The sequence below is a fragment of the Triturus cristatus genome, chromosome 10, assembly GCF_964204655.1.
Source record: "Triturus cristatus chromosome 10, aTriCri1.1, whole genome shotgun sequence".
In the NCBI taxonomy this organism is placed as follows: Eukaryota; Metazoa; Chordata; class Amphibia; order Caudata; family Salamandridae; genus Triturus; species Triturus cristatus.
Genome location: NC_140593.1, coordinates 536488029 through 536504923, shown reverse-complemented (window position 1 = coordinate 536504923; position 16895 = coordinate 536488029). Strand labels below are relative to the sequence as shown.

General features: G+C 45.0%; 1 protein-coding gene across 9 annotated transcripts in view; it reads right to left on the bottom strand.

Moving 5' to 3' along the window:
- The window catches only part of KMT2C (lysine methyltransferase 2C), a 1736691-nt gene that overhangs the window by 238355 nt on the left and 1481441 nt on the right, over positions 1-16895 (bottom strand). For 7 of the 9 annotated variants that reach the window (XM_085632007.1, XM_085632012.1, XM_085632004.1 and 4 more), the window contains 2 exons: positions 13688-13759; positions 8049-8190 (listed from right to left, as the gene is read on the bottom strand). In XM_085632007.1, coding sequence (XP_085488133.1) covers positions 8049-8190; positions 13688-13759 — 214 coding nt within the window. The remainder of the gene's footprint in view (positions 1-8048; positions 8191-13687; positions 13760-16895) is intronic. The other 2 variants (XM_085632005.1, XM_085632011.1) reach the window with 2 other exon arrangements.

Here is a 16895-nt window from a genome sequence, read left to right as displayed (position 1 = left end):
GTCCAATCCACACCTGATGGCGAACTTCGCTTCATCCTTCCCCTCAGCAACAGCTTGGGAAAGCACTGTCCGAGCCTCCTCCGGACACTGAGGCAGCACTTGCGCAATCGCGTCCTACAAAGCATGAGAATAGCGGCCCAAGAGGCATGCGATGTTCACCGACCGCAGCCCTAAGCTGGCAGATGAACAGTTTCTTGCCGAACTATTCCAGCTTCTTGGATACCTCATCCGGCGGAGCGGTAGGAAATGCGCTCTGGGAAGCTGAGGCCTGGATGACCAGGCTCTCCGGGGTTGGGTGGGTAGACAGAAAAGGAGGGTCACCAGGGGCCAGGCGATGGCGCCTGGCTACGTTCCTATCACCGGGAACCCCCGTGGCTGGTCTAGACCAGGTGCCCATCAAGACGTCAGTTAAGGCCTCATTGAATGGCAGCAGAGACTCCAAAGAGGTTGCCGCCGGCTGAAGCACTTCAGTGAAGAGATTATTCTTGAGGGTCACTGTAGGCAGATAGAGGTCAAGGGCCTCAGCTGCTCTACGGAGCACCACAGTGTATGTAGCCCCCTCCTCCATGGCCACCGCAGGAGGAGAAAGAAAACCAGGGTCAGCGGAGAGGTCAATGCCACCTCATCCACTAACCTTTCTGTCCATTCCTGTTCCGACCCGCACTGCCATGTAAGAGGGTCCTCAGACCCCTCCCAGTCGTCCCCTTCCGCCACTGCCCGTGGAACAGGCTGCGGAGGTGGGGGAAGGACAGGGGAATACAAATTATCGAATGGCGCCGGACAGCGTCGGTCAGGCTCAGTGTCCCAATTAGGGTCCCAACTAGGGACAAAATTGTCCGGAAACACGGGCAAAGGAACGGAACCCACTGCGACGCCGGGATCGGAGCCGCGGGCGGCGCCGGGGCCGGCGGAGGTCCCTGCGGCGCCAAGGCCGGAGCCGCCGGCAGCAGAGCCGGCGGTAAGGGAGGGCCCTCAACTGGGACCACTGGGCCCGAAGGCACGCTGGCGGGAGCCTGAGGCCTGAAGAGGCGGTCCATGGCTGCAAGAAAATCTTGCACCTGGGCAGGAGTTGCCGATGGACCCGGATAAGGCGGGTAGGCCGCGGGACTCACAGGCTCCAAAGGAGCCACGGGGTGGTACCCCCGGCCCCCTCGTCTGCGTCCGGAGACCGAAGGGGGGATGTCGGAGAGCGGAAACGCTTCTTCGTATGTCGTCTCTTACCCGATTCAGAGTTTGAAGACTTCGACCCCGAGGAGCGATGATGATGGCCCTGCGATCGGTCCCCTGGACCTCGAACGGCACGGAGACGACTGCCAGGCCTCTAGCAGCTTACGAGACCGCTCCCGCAAGGCCTTCGGAGCCATGGCCAGACAGTCGGAACATGACCGGGAGTCATGGTCGCGCTCCAGACAGTAGTGGCACCAGGAGTCAAAGACTCAAAAGGAGAAGACAAAAAGTCTCAAAAGTATAGTCAACAAGCATTGGCATAGCCAATAGGTCTCGCCTTTGGGACCTTATAAGTGTTTAGCCATGCAGCAGTGGCATAACTAAATACTTATAAAGATCCCAAAAGCGAGACCTATAGCTATGCCAAGCGGCGATGAAAGTGATCGCGAACAAACATCAAAGCGGCCGCAAAAGTGAAAGTAATCGCGGTAAAGCGTGGCGCCCGCGCACATGCACTGTAGCTCTAGGCTGGCCTGGTAGCACTTTTTGGAGCCCTCTCAATAAGTCTCGCCAGACCAGCGCATGCGCTTGGTCAGGCGAGATCTAATGACTAGGGTACGTGTTCTAACCGGATCTGCGCTTGTTGGCGCGGAAAAAGAAAGAACTGACGTCAGCGCGCATGGGTGGCGTCTAAGTAGTCTCCGTGACGTCATCTCGGCGCTTACGACGCCAGCGACGGACGCGGAGCCGCACGACGCCACCTTCCGACGCGCAGGGGTACTGCTGACGAAAACTGTCCGGATCCAGTCTGACGCCTGGGAATATTCTAAGGTAAGGAATCTATCACTAACGTGTCTCTTTCAGATACAGACACACACAACACACACACACACCCACACACACACCCACACCCACAAACACACACACAAACACAAACACATACACAGAAACACAAACACAAACACATACACAGAAACACAAACACACACCCGAAGGCCCCGGGTAACTTCACGTAAATGGCTACTTACCAATATAGATCTTTTTAAGGGGCCCTTGTGATCTGCTTGAAACGGGCCCTTGTGATCTGCTTGAAACAGGCCCTAGGTGCTTTACACCATCATGATGTCACATGGGAACCCTCAAGAGAGGCGGGGCTTCCGAGTGCTTCACGAGATACCCGTGCCATGTTTTGGATTCAAAGATTTGCACAAAAGACACTGCGCGCAAGGGCACAAGTCCGCATTTTGCCCAGACGTTTCGTTGCATCCTCATCACACACAACAGCCCCCTCAAAAGGCCGTGGCTGGTAGCATGTGGCCCCCGTTCGATGTCGGACAAACATCCGTAAAAACGCAACAACACGCAGAGTTCAACGGACTCATTTAGAACCAGCACAACCGCGCAAAGTGGGACACATTGGCAGAACAAAACACGCAGGAAAACTGAACAAGCGCAACTGAAGGCAATCTGTACAAAGCATTACAGTGTTGAAAAGCGCAATGCTCAAGAGTGCACACACAGTACATGAAACATAACGCTGTGCCATGGAGGGCCACACGGAAGATACAACAGAACACACAGAGTACAACACGATACATCAAAGTTACTGAAGAAAGAACTGCTGCAGAACTATAGATAGGTTAAGTAAATAAAATACAGAGCAGTAAAATACATCCGTATGCACTGACCTGTAGTTAAACACGGCGTCCAATATTGCGTGGAAAAACAAAAACAGAAGCACAGCAAAATAATGTGTGATAATACCCCGTACAGTGGCATACTCTGGGGACAACCATATGGACTGCAGCCCTCAGCACATCTTACAGTCCATCCATACGTACGGCAGCCCCCAGAACACACTATCCATACTGACTCACGCCCCCAGCACACTCTGCATCCCCAAGCACACTCTACGATCCATCCATACGGACTTAGGCCCCCAGCACAATCTGCAATCCATACGGACTGTGGCCCCCGCACACTCTACAGTCCATCCATATGGACTGCAGCAACCCACACACTCTACAGTCCATCCATACGGACTGAGGCCCCCCAGCACACTCTACAGTCCATCCATACAGACTGTGGCCCTCAGCACACTATGCGGCTCCTGTGGCCCTCAGCACACTATGCGGCTCCAGCACACTCTACTCTCCATCCATACGAGCTGAGGCCCCAGCACACTTTACTCTCCATCCATAGGGACTGAGGCCCCCATCACACACTACAGTCCATCCATACGGACTGCAGCCCACAGCACACTCTGCAGCTACCAGCACACTCTACTCTCCATCCATACGAGCTGAGGCCCCAGCACACTTTACTCTCCATCCATACGGACTGAGACCCCAGCACACTTTACTTTCCATCCATATGGACTGAGGCCCCCGGCACACTCTTCAGTCCATCCATATGGACTGCGCCCCCAGCACACTCTGCGGCTCCCAGCACATTCTACTCTTCATCCATACGGACTGAAGCCACCAGCATGCTGAACTCTCCATTCAAACAGACTGAGGCCCCCAGCACACTCTACAGTCCATCCATGCGGACTGCGCCCCCAGCACACTCTGCAGTCCATCTATACGGACTGCGCCCCCAAAACATTCTACAATCCATCCATACGGGCTGAGGCCCCAGCACACTTTACACTCCATCCATATGGACTGAGCCCCCCAGCACACACTACAGTCCATCCAAACGGACTGCAGCCCCCAACACACTCTGCAGTCCATCAATACGGACTGCGCTCCCCAGCACACACTGCAGCTCCCAGCACCCACTGCAGTCCATCAATACTGACTGCGCCCCCAACACATTCTAAACTTCATCCATACGGGCTGAGGCCCCAGCACACTTTACTCTCCATCCATACGGACTGAGGCCCCCTGCATACTCTACAGTCCATTCATATGGACTCTTCAGTCCATCCATATGGACTGCGCCCCCCAGCACACTCTACTCTCCATTCATACAGACTGAGGCCCCCAGCACATTCAACAGTCCATCCATATGAACTGCGCCCCCAACACATTCTACACTCCATCAATACGGAGTGAGGCGCCCAGCGCACACTGCAGTCCATCCACATGACTGCGGCCCCCCAGCACACTCTACAGTCCATCCATGTGGATTGAGGCCGCCAGCACACTCTACAGTCCATCCATGCGGACTGAGGCCCCCAGCACACTCTACAGTCCATCCATGCGGACTAAGGCCCCCAGCACACTCTACAGTCCATCCATACAGACTGAAGCCCTCAGCACACTCTTATAAGGTCCCAAATGCGAGACCTATTGCCTATGCCAATGCTTGCTTTGTTTGCCTTGCCTTGTGTTTGTGGGGTTTTGAAACTAATGTGCTTAATCTGACTGTATTGTGTTGTTCGTGTGGTTTGTTTATGCTTTATTAGCAAAGGACTCGGTTCAGGGACTTGGTGGAATTTACTTCGGATGCCATGCTTCGTTAAATAATTATTTCATGTATGTGTATGCTTTTAGGGTTCACTGCGGCACTTCCCTCAAGGGATTGTTCGTGTGGTTTGTTTATGCATGCTTTATTAGCGCAGGAATCAGTTCAGGGAAGCCGCGCTTTGTGCAGTTTACTTTTAATGTAGGTGTATGTTTTTGGGAATCACCACCACACACTAATGAAATCGAACACTTCCCTCAAGTGTTTCCACAGACGGAGCACCTTCCACTTATCACAGCACACAAACCACAGGCTCAAATTAAGCAGTGTCCAAATAAAAAATCTTCTATCGAACCTTTTTCTAAAACGGCATCTTCCGTGGAACATCATTCCACCTTCTGCTATAATTATAATCCTGAAGCGTGTGAGTGTCTGTCACAAGTACTCTTATCCTCCTCTAGTCCATATTATTAGTCTAGGCTGAGAACACAAGGGCTGTTGGGAGTGGCATGATCTTCCCAAAAGCTAAAGCGTGTTTATCAAACAAATGTTTTATTATGTTGTCTCCTGGTTTAAGCTTTGTGAAGTCCTACCCATACTTCCCTCAGTTACCACAGCTAGCAAGACATTACATGTTCTTTTTCCGGCAATACATCATTTTCTTGTATATCCATGCATGCAAGTAATTTGCTATAACGTGCCTACTTGTAGATTTTACTTACTCCGCCCGAAGGATCGTGGGCTCCATTACACCTGTGCTTTACCATGGCTAGCAAGATATTTCGTGTTTTTCTCAGCAATACGGTAAATCTTGTGGTTGCATTATGATTCAAACACACTCATCCGACGGATTTTGTTTTTTACATTCTGAATTAGGATTAGTTTTGTTTCTAAGCCTGTGTGCTAAGCTTTAGATATTTGCATTTGATTTTGGTTGGTGCTGTTGAAAATAAAAGGGCACTTCGTCACATAAGATAAACTTTTGTGAAAGCACATACAGTACATCTCGCTGTTCGCCTTGCTTTGTATTAGTAAACCTTCCAGTCTGTAGCTTTAGTCAAGTTTTTTTTGCTTTCTGCCCAAAACGCGCTCAGTCGACGGAAGCACTTAAAAAACGAGCATTTGCAATGCAAATAGGTTTCGCAGAAAGATTCTTAGAGAATTGGTGGTTAAGGCCAGTCTTAGAATGCATCATACTTTTTATCCTGCTCCTCTACAGTCAGATGAGGTAAGTTTGAGACTGCAGGAGACACAAAGGAAAAAGAAAAATGTACTTTATTGAGATCAGTGTTTTCTCTATGGATCAGAGGAGCCACTGAAATCATACGATGATTCTGAGTCAGACTATGGTTACACTTCCCCCTTCTCGCTTTGTTTTTGACTTAGTCTTGCTAAGAGTTAACTGTTTGCACCAGGGGTGAAAAATTAAACTGTGCACTGATTAAGATGCTCACTCCCATCTTTTTATCATTTATTGAGGCAAGGTTTTATAATAGGCAAGAGGGTGGGTGAAGTCCCTAGGTATATTTATGCAGTAAGTAATTTTTTTTATAGAAAGCATAGTTCTCCATTGAATTCTAATATTTCCATGAGGCATTTTGACCTGTAACACTCAATGAGACTAATTTAAGTAGTCGGGTCACCTATTTAGTGTGTAGTCATGCGAGATGCACTTGGCTCTCAAGGTCCTGACTTTGCACTCAATTTTCTTTTTACTTTTGTATATTATAAACTTTCTCTCATGTTGCCACTTGCACCTCACAACCCCAACTCATCCCATCCTGCAAACCATATCATCTGCTTAAACAATCCCTTCTGACCAACATCAAAGAAATTTCTGTATCATATTCATTTACTCCAAATTTCCTGTCTCTCTCCGGCAGCCACATAAGTTTGTGATTTAAAGTTTCCAGACCCTTGCTCTGTGATTGCGGCCTGAAACCTCATGAACTTTGTCCCTTTTGTTTCAGATTTCCTGAGCACCCTGTCGCTCCCTGTGACTGACAGTTTTAGATCAGATCCCATAATTTGTGGAGAAGGGTTTGGATAAATTTTCTTTGGCGGATGCTATTGTTCAGTTCAGATTCCCCCTTTTATTTCTGCATCATGTGTAGAGCTCCCGGTTTTAGGGTATTCATTGTTTTAACATTTCCGTCTGTATTTATCCATATTTATTTTTTGGCCACCTTATTGGTATTGATCCTTGTTTTGAGAATAAATGGAGTTGTAAAATTGTATATTTACACATTTATTTTATTGCTAAATATGTACTTTTCTGCCCGTTAGGTTTTAGCAAATTAAACCGCGAAATATAGTAAGACACTACAACCACAGGTAAATATCAGCATTATAATACAAATATATGTGAACGTATGCCTGTATTTAGAGAAATCTCAAACTGTTTTTTACCTTCCCATGCTGTCTATCTGCTTAACTATTGTCCTGGAAATCATAAAGATCGCATGGAGAGCCACCCACATGAAACACAATGTTCAGCATTTTTCCTCTTGTAAAAATAAATACAGACAGAAAACACTTTTTCTGTCTATATTTAACTGTAAAAAAATCAGTAAAAACAGAAAATTGTGAGCCTTAATCATGTGTGGTCTTTATCTCTGGATGGTTGTGTTGTTTTTTGGCTGTCTGACTATCTTAATATCTATTTGGCCTTGTGGTAGAACTCGGTTTGGTAGCCTTGCCCCTTCCATTCAAAGATAAGCCTAAATGGGTAAATCGATAGGAGACCTTGCTAGCTCTCAGAAAGTCAATTATTGGATATAATGGTTGTTACTTTTATAGATTTAATAGAGAAAGTTCTTGGAAGAGATATATGTAAGCTCCAGCACAGAGGAATTCTCTTGTGTTCTTGCTGCTTCCATAATCTTTTAGTTGAACATTATAAACTCTTGCCCAAATAATTGAGAGCTTGTCTGTGGGGCTTGGGATCGGCTGTTCAGTACGTACTTGGAATCTCTTGTTTTGTTTTTAATAGTATCCTAAGCATTCATTCAATATAGTTATTAATATTCCACGAGAGCAGTCTAAGGATTACCAGGTGGATGACCAACACAACCTTGGATTCTCTGGGGTGAAGAAGGGAATGAGTGCTCAAAAGCTCACACTTTCAAGATCGATTGTCTTCGGTATTTAGACGTGCTGAGCCCTGAAGAAGGTGCCTCCTGACTGACTAAGCTGATTTCCGAGTTAGGTTTTCAATGGAGTCACTGAAGACTGTAGTGGGGTTACCCGATAAAGCCGCATAAAACAATTAGAAGTCCTAATTATCTAATTAATGTTGGTCATGACACTGTTGAAAACAGAGATGCTTACATTGTGATAGAAGAGAATGCTGCACCAGCAAATCTTCATGCTGCAGACCTAAATGCTACACACAGGTACAATAGAAACATACAACCTAGCAGTTTTACCTCCATCACTCAGTTTGTAAATAAGTAAAAACGCAATCTTACCATCGCGTCCTCCCAACATTCCAGTCTTGCCAGCAAGTTCTTCTGTAGTAGCGAACCCATTGACCATCTTGTGGCAAGACTGTGGAGGTGGAGTTGGAGGCAGGGAAGCGGGTGGTGTCGGCGGATTGCTTAGGTTATTCTGCTATGAAATATAATAAACTTATATTAGCTTTTTAGTTACAAAATATATATATGAGCACTATAAAAAAAAAAGCAAATTACTTTTCACTCATGAAAACCAGAACAAGCACTGGTTAAAATATATTGCATGGTGATTCCACACTAACATTTGCTCTGGCACAAGAGAACGAATGTAGTCAGTGCACAAATGTTGCATGTTGTTAGTGCATTTAACTTGAAGCCTGGTGGATAAGCAAATCTTCAACACTCTATTTTGAATGACCACAAGTCTCAAAAAACATAACTATAAATACACTAATCTTTGTATCACATGCTAAACAATTTACTACAGGAGTTATTACCTTTGAAGATGCATCTTTGGAAGCAAGCATTATGTAAATATCAATCCTTTATTCAACTGTTTTTGTGAAATTACTTTCGACCTCCAAGAAAACCACACAAATTTAAAAAATAACGTTTCTTGTTCCTTATTTGTGAGATTACACTTGCTTTAAATAGTCCAAGACAAGAATTAGTTAAATGCGTTCACAGTATGTTACTAATACAATATATTTATAGAATTAAAAAAACCTGGTTACTTATATTGTGTCTTGCAGACATTGCTTATTCTGAAAGACAGTCACAACCCTAACAATATTGCTGGATAGCTCAGACCATGGTACTATCTTGTGAACAGCCAAGGTGGCTCAAAGCAACTCTCAATCCACTACAGTCCCACTGCAATACATCAATGAACATGACTGAACAAGGAATTAACAGTGGGTTTAGTAGAATGAATACAACAAACTGCAAAAAACTTTCTACCTAGAAACAAATCTTCCGGACCTATTTGAAGAGAACTGCAATATTACAATCACATTTTTGTTTCAAAACTTTTCTGCTCCTTATCCCATTTACATGCCTTGTTACTTAGATCAAGCATCTCACTGAGAATCTACTGCTAAATAAACTGCAACTGATGCCTTAAATTATTATCCAACCTAAATGCTGCAATAATCAGTAATAACACTTCAATGTGTGAGAACCAAACATGGAAATAGACACAAAATAATGTACAACAAACCAATCAAAGTAAATGTTGCTCAGATAAAAACATTAGGATGGATACCGAATTTGTATGGAAACATTTATCATGCACAAAACACTGCAGAGACATTACTTAACCTGAATAATTGGGCTACAACATTTGCAGGATAGGGGAGCTTAATGTACAACAAAATAGAAGTGAAGAACAAGTTACTTACCTTCATTAACAATCTTTGTGGTGAATACTCTATCCAAATGGAATACATTGATTCCCAACTTGGGATCTTTTTAGATAACAAAAAACAGGCCACTCCACAGAATGGAGAGATGTGAGGCCAGTGAGGAATCAGTGGTTAGAGTATCAATCAGAAAGAGCATTACTGAAGGCAAGTAATTTATTCTTATGATAGATACTTCTAACCGTAAACTCATGTTAAAATAGATACCATAGCAGTACCTTCCCAGGTGGAGGGTGTGTGGAGGAGACTTGGACCAAAAAAGGTCTACTCGACTGAGGGGACGAAGTTCACTTCCCGTTGGACCTGGCTGTCAAGGGCGTAGTACTTTCTGAATGTATGCAAGGACAAGGCACAAGGAAATAGCAAGAGTAAGAACCCTCTCCTCTCAGAATCTAGAACTCTCTCAATAGCACCCTGGGAGAGCAACACTTGCACATCTTGTGAGAGGATGGACAGGTGCTCCTTGGAGAATCACTCGGATGCGGAGGGTACGGTACAGCGAGCATAAAGAAACAGTAGGGCATAGCCACGCTGAATAATTTGTAGGACCCATCTGTCTGATATGCAGGATCACCACCCTGGAAGGAAGTGCTGAATCGTGACCCCCACAGGATGGGTATGTCTCTTTAAAGGCAAACTATAGCACCTGTTACAACAAGGAGGGGACTAGGAGGACTGGTGCCCCTGCTGACCTATGCGTTGCCTGCCAGACACATGTCCCGACCTCAAAACGACTGGGGTCATTGCTGCAGTTATTAGGGAGACTGATGTTGCTTCTACGCTATCCCAATGGAGTATCCTCTGACTTTCCTGAACTGATGTAGAAGTGACTTGGCAGGATTCAATAGATCAATGGAGCGCACCCTGGCTCCATTATCATTGATGCATTCCAAAGATGAATTGACTTTTTCACCAAGTGGAATTATACATGAAATAGGCTTGCACACCACAAAATCCTGTGAAACACATCCAAGTGTGTTGGCAGGGCAGAATTCTGGTGTCAACTGCCCCTCCCAGACAACTCTGGTGCCAACTGCTTTTTCCAGGCAACCAGTAGCGTCTAGGTATACAGTCGGTGGTCAGCAATAGGCAAAATGGTGCTCTAAGGTCTATCACAAGTACAAATCAGTTATGGCAGGTAATCTAGCACGGTGCATAAGGTAGGGAAAAACCACCAAGTACCCACATGTGTGGCCAGCAGACCACTCTACTATATATACAAATCCTCTGCGCCTGTTTAAAAGTAAATACATAAAGTTAACTTTATGTATTTACTTTTAAATGTGTGCAAATTATTTCTATATAAACTAGTAGCGTCTAGGCTGGCATGAATCACATATTTGGCCGTATCTTGTCCATCATAAATTGTCTGAGCTAGAGAGGCCCTACGGTCTTTCTAGACAGCTGACAAGATTTTGCTGGTCGTGTTCCAGAGGGCATGTGTGTAGCGGCCTAATAAACAAACCGCAATGACCAAATTCAATGCAGGACTAGCAGAAGAGTACATATGTTTACCAACCATCTCAATTCTCTTAAGATGCTCTATCCAGAGGAGCCTTGGGAAATGCACTGAGGTTCACCTTGCAGATTGTAACCTAAACCACTAGGCTCTATAGAGTAGTGTGTCTGTTGAGAAACTAAGGATCACCCGGAGCTGGTCTATGATGCATGGCCACCAGTGTGCAGGATCAGGGCTTTGACCAAGCACCCATCAAGATATCAATGACGGTCATGTTAAAGGAGAGCATGGTCTCCGACATGGCTAGCCAAGGCTGCAGAATTTCAGTAAGGATGATTATTTTGGTCTCTATTGTGGACAGCGGAAATCCAGGACCTCACAACGTCTTTATAGCACTAATGCAAATGATGCACTCTGTTCCATTGGTGGTCCAAATGGTGAGGTAAACCGTGATTCAGGGGAGGTGTCAAGTCCACAGCCCTTTTGTAAGTTCACGTAAAATTTGTATAGTGAGAAGGGAAAAAACAATCATCCTCCCCACCATCACCATTTCCCTCTTGAGGTGTACCTTGCTCCGAGTCGGAACCAAAAAGATAATGGAACCTCTGATGAAGTTTCCACCCTGGTAGAGGCACTAGTTCAAAGTCAGGCTGTATGATGACGAGTCGCGTTTTTGGAATCTCACAGAGAGACATCAGTGAGGCTCGGGCTGAAGTCAGTTTGATTTTGGGCATCTGAATCAGCACTGGTTCCTTATCTAGCACTGGTACTGGTGACGCCAACAAATGGCCAAGAGCAGGCATTGGAGCCAATATGTGCGTCTGTACTGGAGTCACTAAATGGCCCGAAGTGGGACCCAACTGGAGGCCTTTGTGGTTTCTTGGGGACTGAAGGTCGCCAGAGGGAGCTGAAAGTGCACCAAAAATCTGTAGCACACCCTTCTTGAAGGCATCAATCTGCTGTGATGACGTAGGTGCCCATGAAATTTGAGCGTACCAGAATAACTTGGGTAATGGTTCCCCACAGTGCACACCGGGGGTCCTAAAGGGGGACCAATTGACACTGTGAAGCCCTTCGAGCTTTGCTTTTTGTGTTTGGACTTCGTTTTGGAATTACAGGAGGCAGATCTCTTGCGGAAATGGTTTCAGGAGTGAGATCAAGTCTCTACCAAAGACTTGGAGCAGGACTTACACGAGGGCTGCGATTTGTGTTTGGCTATGTGCTGCTTTTCTTCCCGGTCCTGGATCGTCTTCAGGTGCATAAAGGCACATTTATCAGACTTCGACTCATGTCTTGAGACAAGACACCATAGACACACCTTGTGTGGGTCCATTGCCAAGATTTTGTTCCTGCAGTTGCACCATGGTTTCAAACCTATAGTTTTAGGAGGGGACATCCTTCCTTAGAACACTGGATTTGAGTTTTGGAAGATGTCGGAAAACTGACATGTTTCGGAGTGGAGCTCTCGATATGCATCACATGGTGCGGAAAGAAAGGAAATTACATCAGCTTGCAGGGGTTACGCTTATATATATATCTTGTCTGTCACTTCTGGGGCTGCAACTAAACAATGCTGAGCCACACTTCACCATCTAGTGATGCGCTGGAGCATTACTGGAGAAAAGTTTGCAGATCTAGTCTGGCACTTGGGGAGTATTCTATGGTGAGTAATCTGCAGTTGAATGTATCTATCAGAAAGATAAATACATGAAAAGATGTTTGAATCCCACCACTAAAATACAAACAGTAACATTATCCCTGCTGGGGGCATAAATGCTTTGCAACAAGTGGGCAAATTCGCAGTCCTTCTGAACCTCTTGGAGTTCCAGTTGCTTCCACAACTGAGGAGACATATTCTACACTTATGAATTTGCCATAAACTCTTGACACCCGAAGGCCAGAAGGTGCTCCTAAATCCACACACACAATGGCATGTCAGTTTTAAGACTAACCCGAATGATGTCCTAACAAAACTCTTGCAATGTTTTTGGTCATCAACTTCTACCTTACATACATATCTCCCCCTTAGCTTACCTGCATACAAAGCCATTGCTATAGCACGTTATTTTATTAAACAATATTTAAAAATATTGAATGCCAATAACAAGATGGCACCACTGTAATGTTAAAATATCCTATCTTTTCCACTCTGCTGGCAACAGTTACGAGGATACATGATTGCAACATATTTTGTGCAGGTATGTTGCTGAAGTAAATTAGCAACTTTTCATTGCACCCAGAACATGTCTACCATAGTCACCTCAGACTGGGTTTGAAGGATCACTGCAAAGCCCAAATTGTTGCATGCACTTGTTTCAGAGTACTGCACTAAACAACACCCTCAGGCCTATGTACAAAGGGGCTACAAATAATTGCAAATACAGTTTCAAGAATATGACCCTCTTAATCAGCACCAGTTGATTTCCTGGTTACTGCAAGAAATCAATGCAGTCCAAACTGGCTTTAATGTGTCCAATATTTGAGCGTGTGCACCCTGGAAATTCATTAGTTGGGGGGTTGGGGGGGGGGGACACTACTCAAAGTCATGAAAGAAATTGAAAACGCACCTCTTTTAACATTGCGATTTTCATTTACAGCCTATATCCATTGGACTTCCAGAGAACCTCTGACTGACCAGGGTTTAAATCAGCCACCGACATGAAGTTTACAATGAATAATTAACATAACATAAAACATAGCCCTTAGGTGATGCCAGTTAACACTCAGACTGCTACTATATCTAGTCATAGAAAGAATACATATTCCTAACTTACTGGCACCTGTGCTGTATAACTGAAAGTTCTAAAGTCCTGGTCTGGCGCCGAGTGATATTCAAAGTTGGGAACCTGTGAGGAGAGGACATCTATAAGAATAACATCATTCAAAGCACCATCATTCAACATTTGCATTTTCAATTACCGGACTGAGCTAGGTTTTTTAAAACATTGACTAATAATTTTTCTTTAACCACTGGTTAATTGTAAGCTAAGTTCCAAGAAGAAGAAGGTGCTTTAAACTAGCGACAGGCAAGCTATTGTGGTGGGAAAACATTTCTTTCTAAAGGGAGACTAAAAACACATATTATGGATATAAACGATGAACAAAGTGTTTTGAACATGAAATGTCTTGATTCACTGATTAACGTTTTGAAAACAAGAACTTTTGCCTCCAGAAATCAGGACCTTTACAAACAAATGTTAAATCTGTTAATCTCTGGTCAATTGCGCACTTGGTATGACTAAATATCTGTACATAAAATATCCCATTAAAGATTATAAATACTCACATTAGTCAAAGTTCTTGCTTGAATTACTAACAGTGGTACATTTGTTATTCTGGTCTTCCCTAAATGGTTGATGAAATTCAACGTGATATAATGGGGATTGTAGTCTGAGGCAAACACTTTCAGGAGACAGGCTATTCATAGTTTTTCACCTTCCTTGAGACAGAATGCAGAGTAATACAAGGGAATTTGTTTCCCTCTGTGAGCCTGGAAATTGTTGTAGATATATTTATAGCCAGATTTGAATACAGGAATGTCTGCTAGCTGGACATGCAAAACAAACATTGGCATGGCTGCAATGAAATAAAGTTGAGTAGGCGAGCTGATCTCGGCCAAACTTTTTAAGAGTATCTTGCAAGTGAGCTATTATCTAGCTCACCATCCGGCTTTGCCCTCAGTGTCACTATTTTAATGGGCACAGCCGCTTCTGATACTACATTTCAGCAGTATACTGTTTGATATGTTATAGTGTTAAATATTTCCAATGTTATTTCAAGCAGATCCCAAGACCTGTAAAGAGTCTGCTGGTCAATGAGAGTAAAACGAGTCTTGGGTGGAGGGTTATTTCAGGCATACTGGTTGCCTCAAAAGATGTAATAACTATTCTCAAAATATCTCAATTAAATAACATACACTAATTGAAATTAATGATATAGTCTACAGCAATGAGGAAAGCTTGTGAGACTGCAACCCTATATGGGCACTGCTTGTACACATTTGCCATTTAAAGCATATTGCTCATAATTATTGGGTTAAAAGTGACCGATTCAGACAGCTCCTGAAATCTTTTGGTAAATCTAAATTTCCCCTACACCTTGATTATTAATCCTCGTCAGCAGCACATACGTCAACAAAATAATTTGAAATACATCCTGTTTCAAAGAAGAAATAGCGTTGATATGAAACTCTGTTCCATAGCAAGACTTATTCCCAACAAGAATATCTACAAAGGAGAAACACATGCTCATCATAACTACTCTACCTAGATCTCTGTAACTTCATTCACAAATACTGTGGAGGTCAGAAATAAATACCTTCTTGAACTAGCAACCCCTTGAGAAATTATTACCAGGAACAGTGGGTCACCAAATGGTCAGCCACAATAAAAACGATAGGAAAACTGAGCAATGACAAATAAGGATAGCAACAATACTAGAAGGAGGAAATTAGAACAATCATAAGGAATTGTTGTACCTGCTGCTCAGTCAGTATGAGTGTACTGTGAGGAATGTTGGTGCATGGTGATGCAGTGGAATGTTGAGTGCCTGTGGGTATCAGTTTGATTAATGGGCTGAGCACCAGGGAGGCTGCGCCTGGTGGGGCTCTTCATTGAAGCTACTTAATAAACCATCTTTTCTCAATTTACACCTCAGCTAATGGATTTCATTATATAACAACATTTTGGCGACAATTTGGTAAACAAGAACCTACATGGGTGAGCTGAATAAAAAACTATGGAAACCAAGATCACAAGAAGTTAAATGCCTGAAAAAACTACAGAAGAAAATGAGGTTACAGATGATGTCAAAGTTACAGACCGCCCTGCAGCCTCACCAGTGTCTTGCCACATCAGGCAGCCTATGGGCAGGGCATACATCTGCCTCAATTTTAATCTCAAAGAACTTTGAAGTTCGTATATATGTAGTGTCGCGGTCTAGTGGACGCGCACTACGTAGGCACGCAAATGCGCGTAGCGGCCATATTGGACGCTACTGCGCATGTGCGAGACGCGCGAAGTGAATTAGAGCGATCGGAGCAGTTTGCCCGGCGCTCTCTTGTGTGTTAACGCTAGAATTAATAAAGTAAGTTTGGAACCTCATCCAGACTCCATCTCTTCACTGGGGGGAGCAAACAAACATTACAGTGGCGACGAGGGTGGGATGAATCGACCCTGAAGGACACCCAGAGGAGGAGAGACCCCCAACAGCAGGAGTGCCGGAGGGGATGAATCCCTACTGTAGCAGGTACACCAGGAGGTCACAGAAGAGACACCAGGGCACCACGAGAGAGCGCGGCAGTGGCAGACGGAAGCCAGAGGGAGGCACGAGGAAAGCAAGGGTGCCAACCAGTCGCGAGGAAGCGTAAGCAAGCAGATCGGAGCAAGACATAGAGGAGGCCCTGGCGGAATCAGGGAGGAACAGCGCAGAAGGCACCGAAGAGGCCCGGACGACCCGAAATAGAGGTGAAGGGACAGAAGCGCCAGGCTGTCCTACAAAACAGGCAGGAGAGAACAGGGAGCGAGCCAAAATGTGCGCACAGGCGTCAGCACTAACACCACCAGTCCCGTTCCTACCAAGGCCAGGGGAGCCTCAAATGAAATGGGAGGACTGGAGAGAATATTTCAAATATTACCTCGAAGCATTGGAAGACGAGAATGAAGAGGCGTTTTCCAGCAGCCGGAGGAAGAGGATACTCTTACATAATCTGGGACCAGAAGGCATACGAGTATTCCAAAGCTTAACACCGGTCACGCGACCAGCAGCAGACGATGAGGTGTTCAAACACGCCATCGAAGACTTAGACAACCACTATCGCCCCGCAGTATGCACATCTATCGACCGCTACAATTTCCAGCAGAGGAAGCAAGAAGCGGGAGAAACTATAGACGACTACGTCGCAGCACTAAGGAAGCTAGCGATAACGTGTAAATTCTGAGCTCTACACGACGAATTTATAAAGGACCAAATAGTAATGCACAC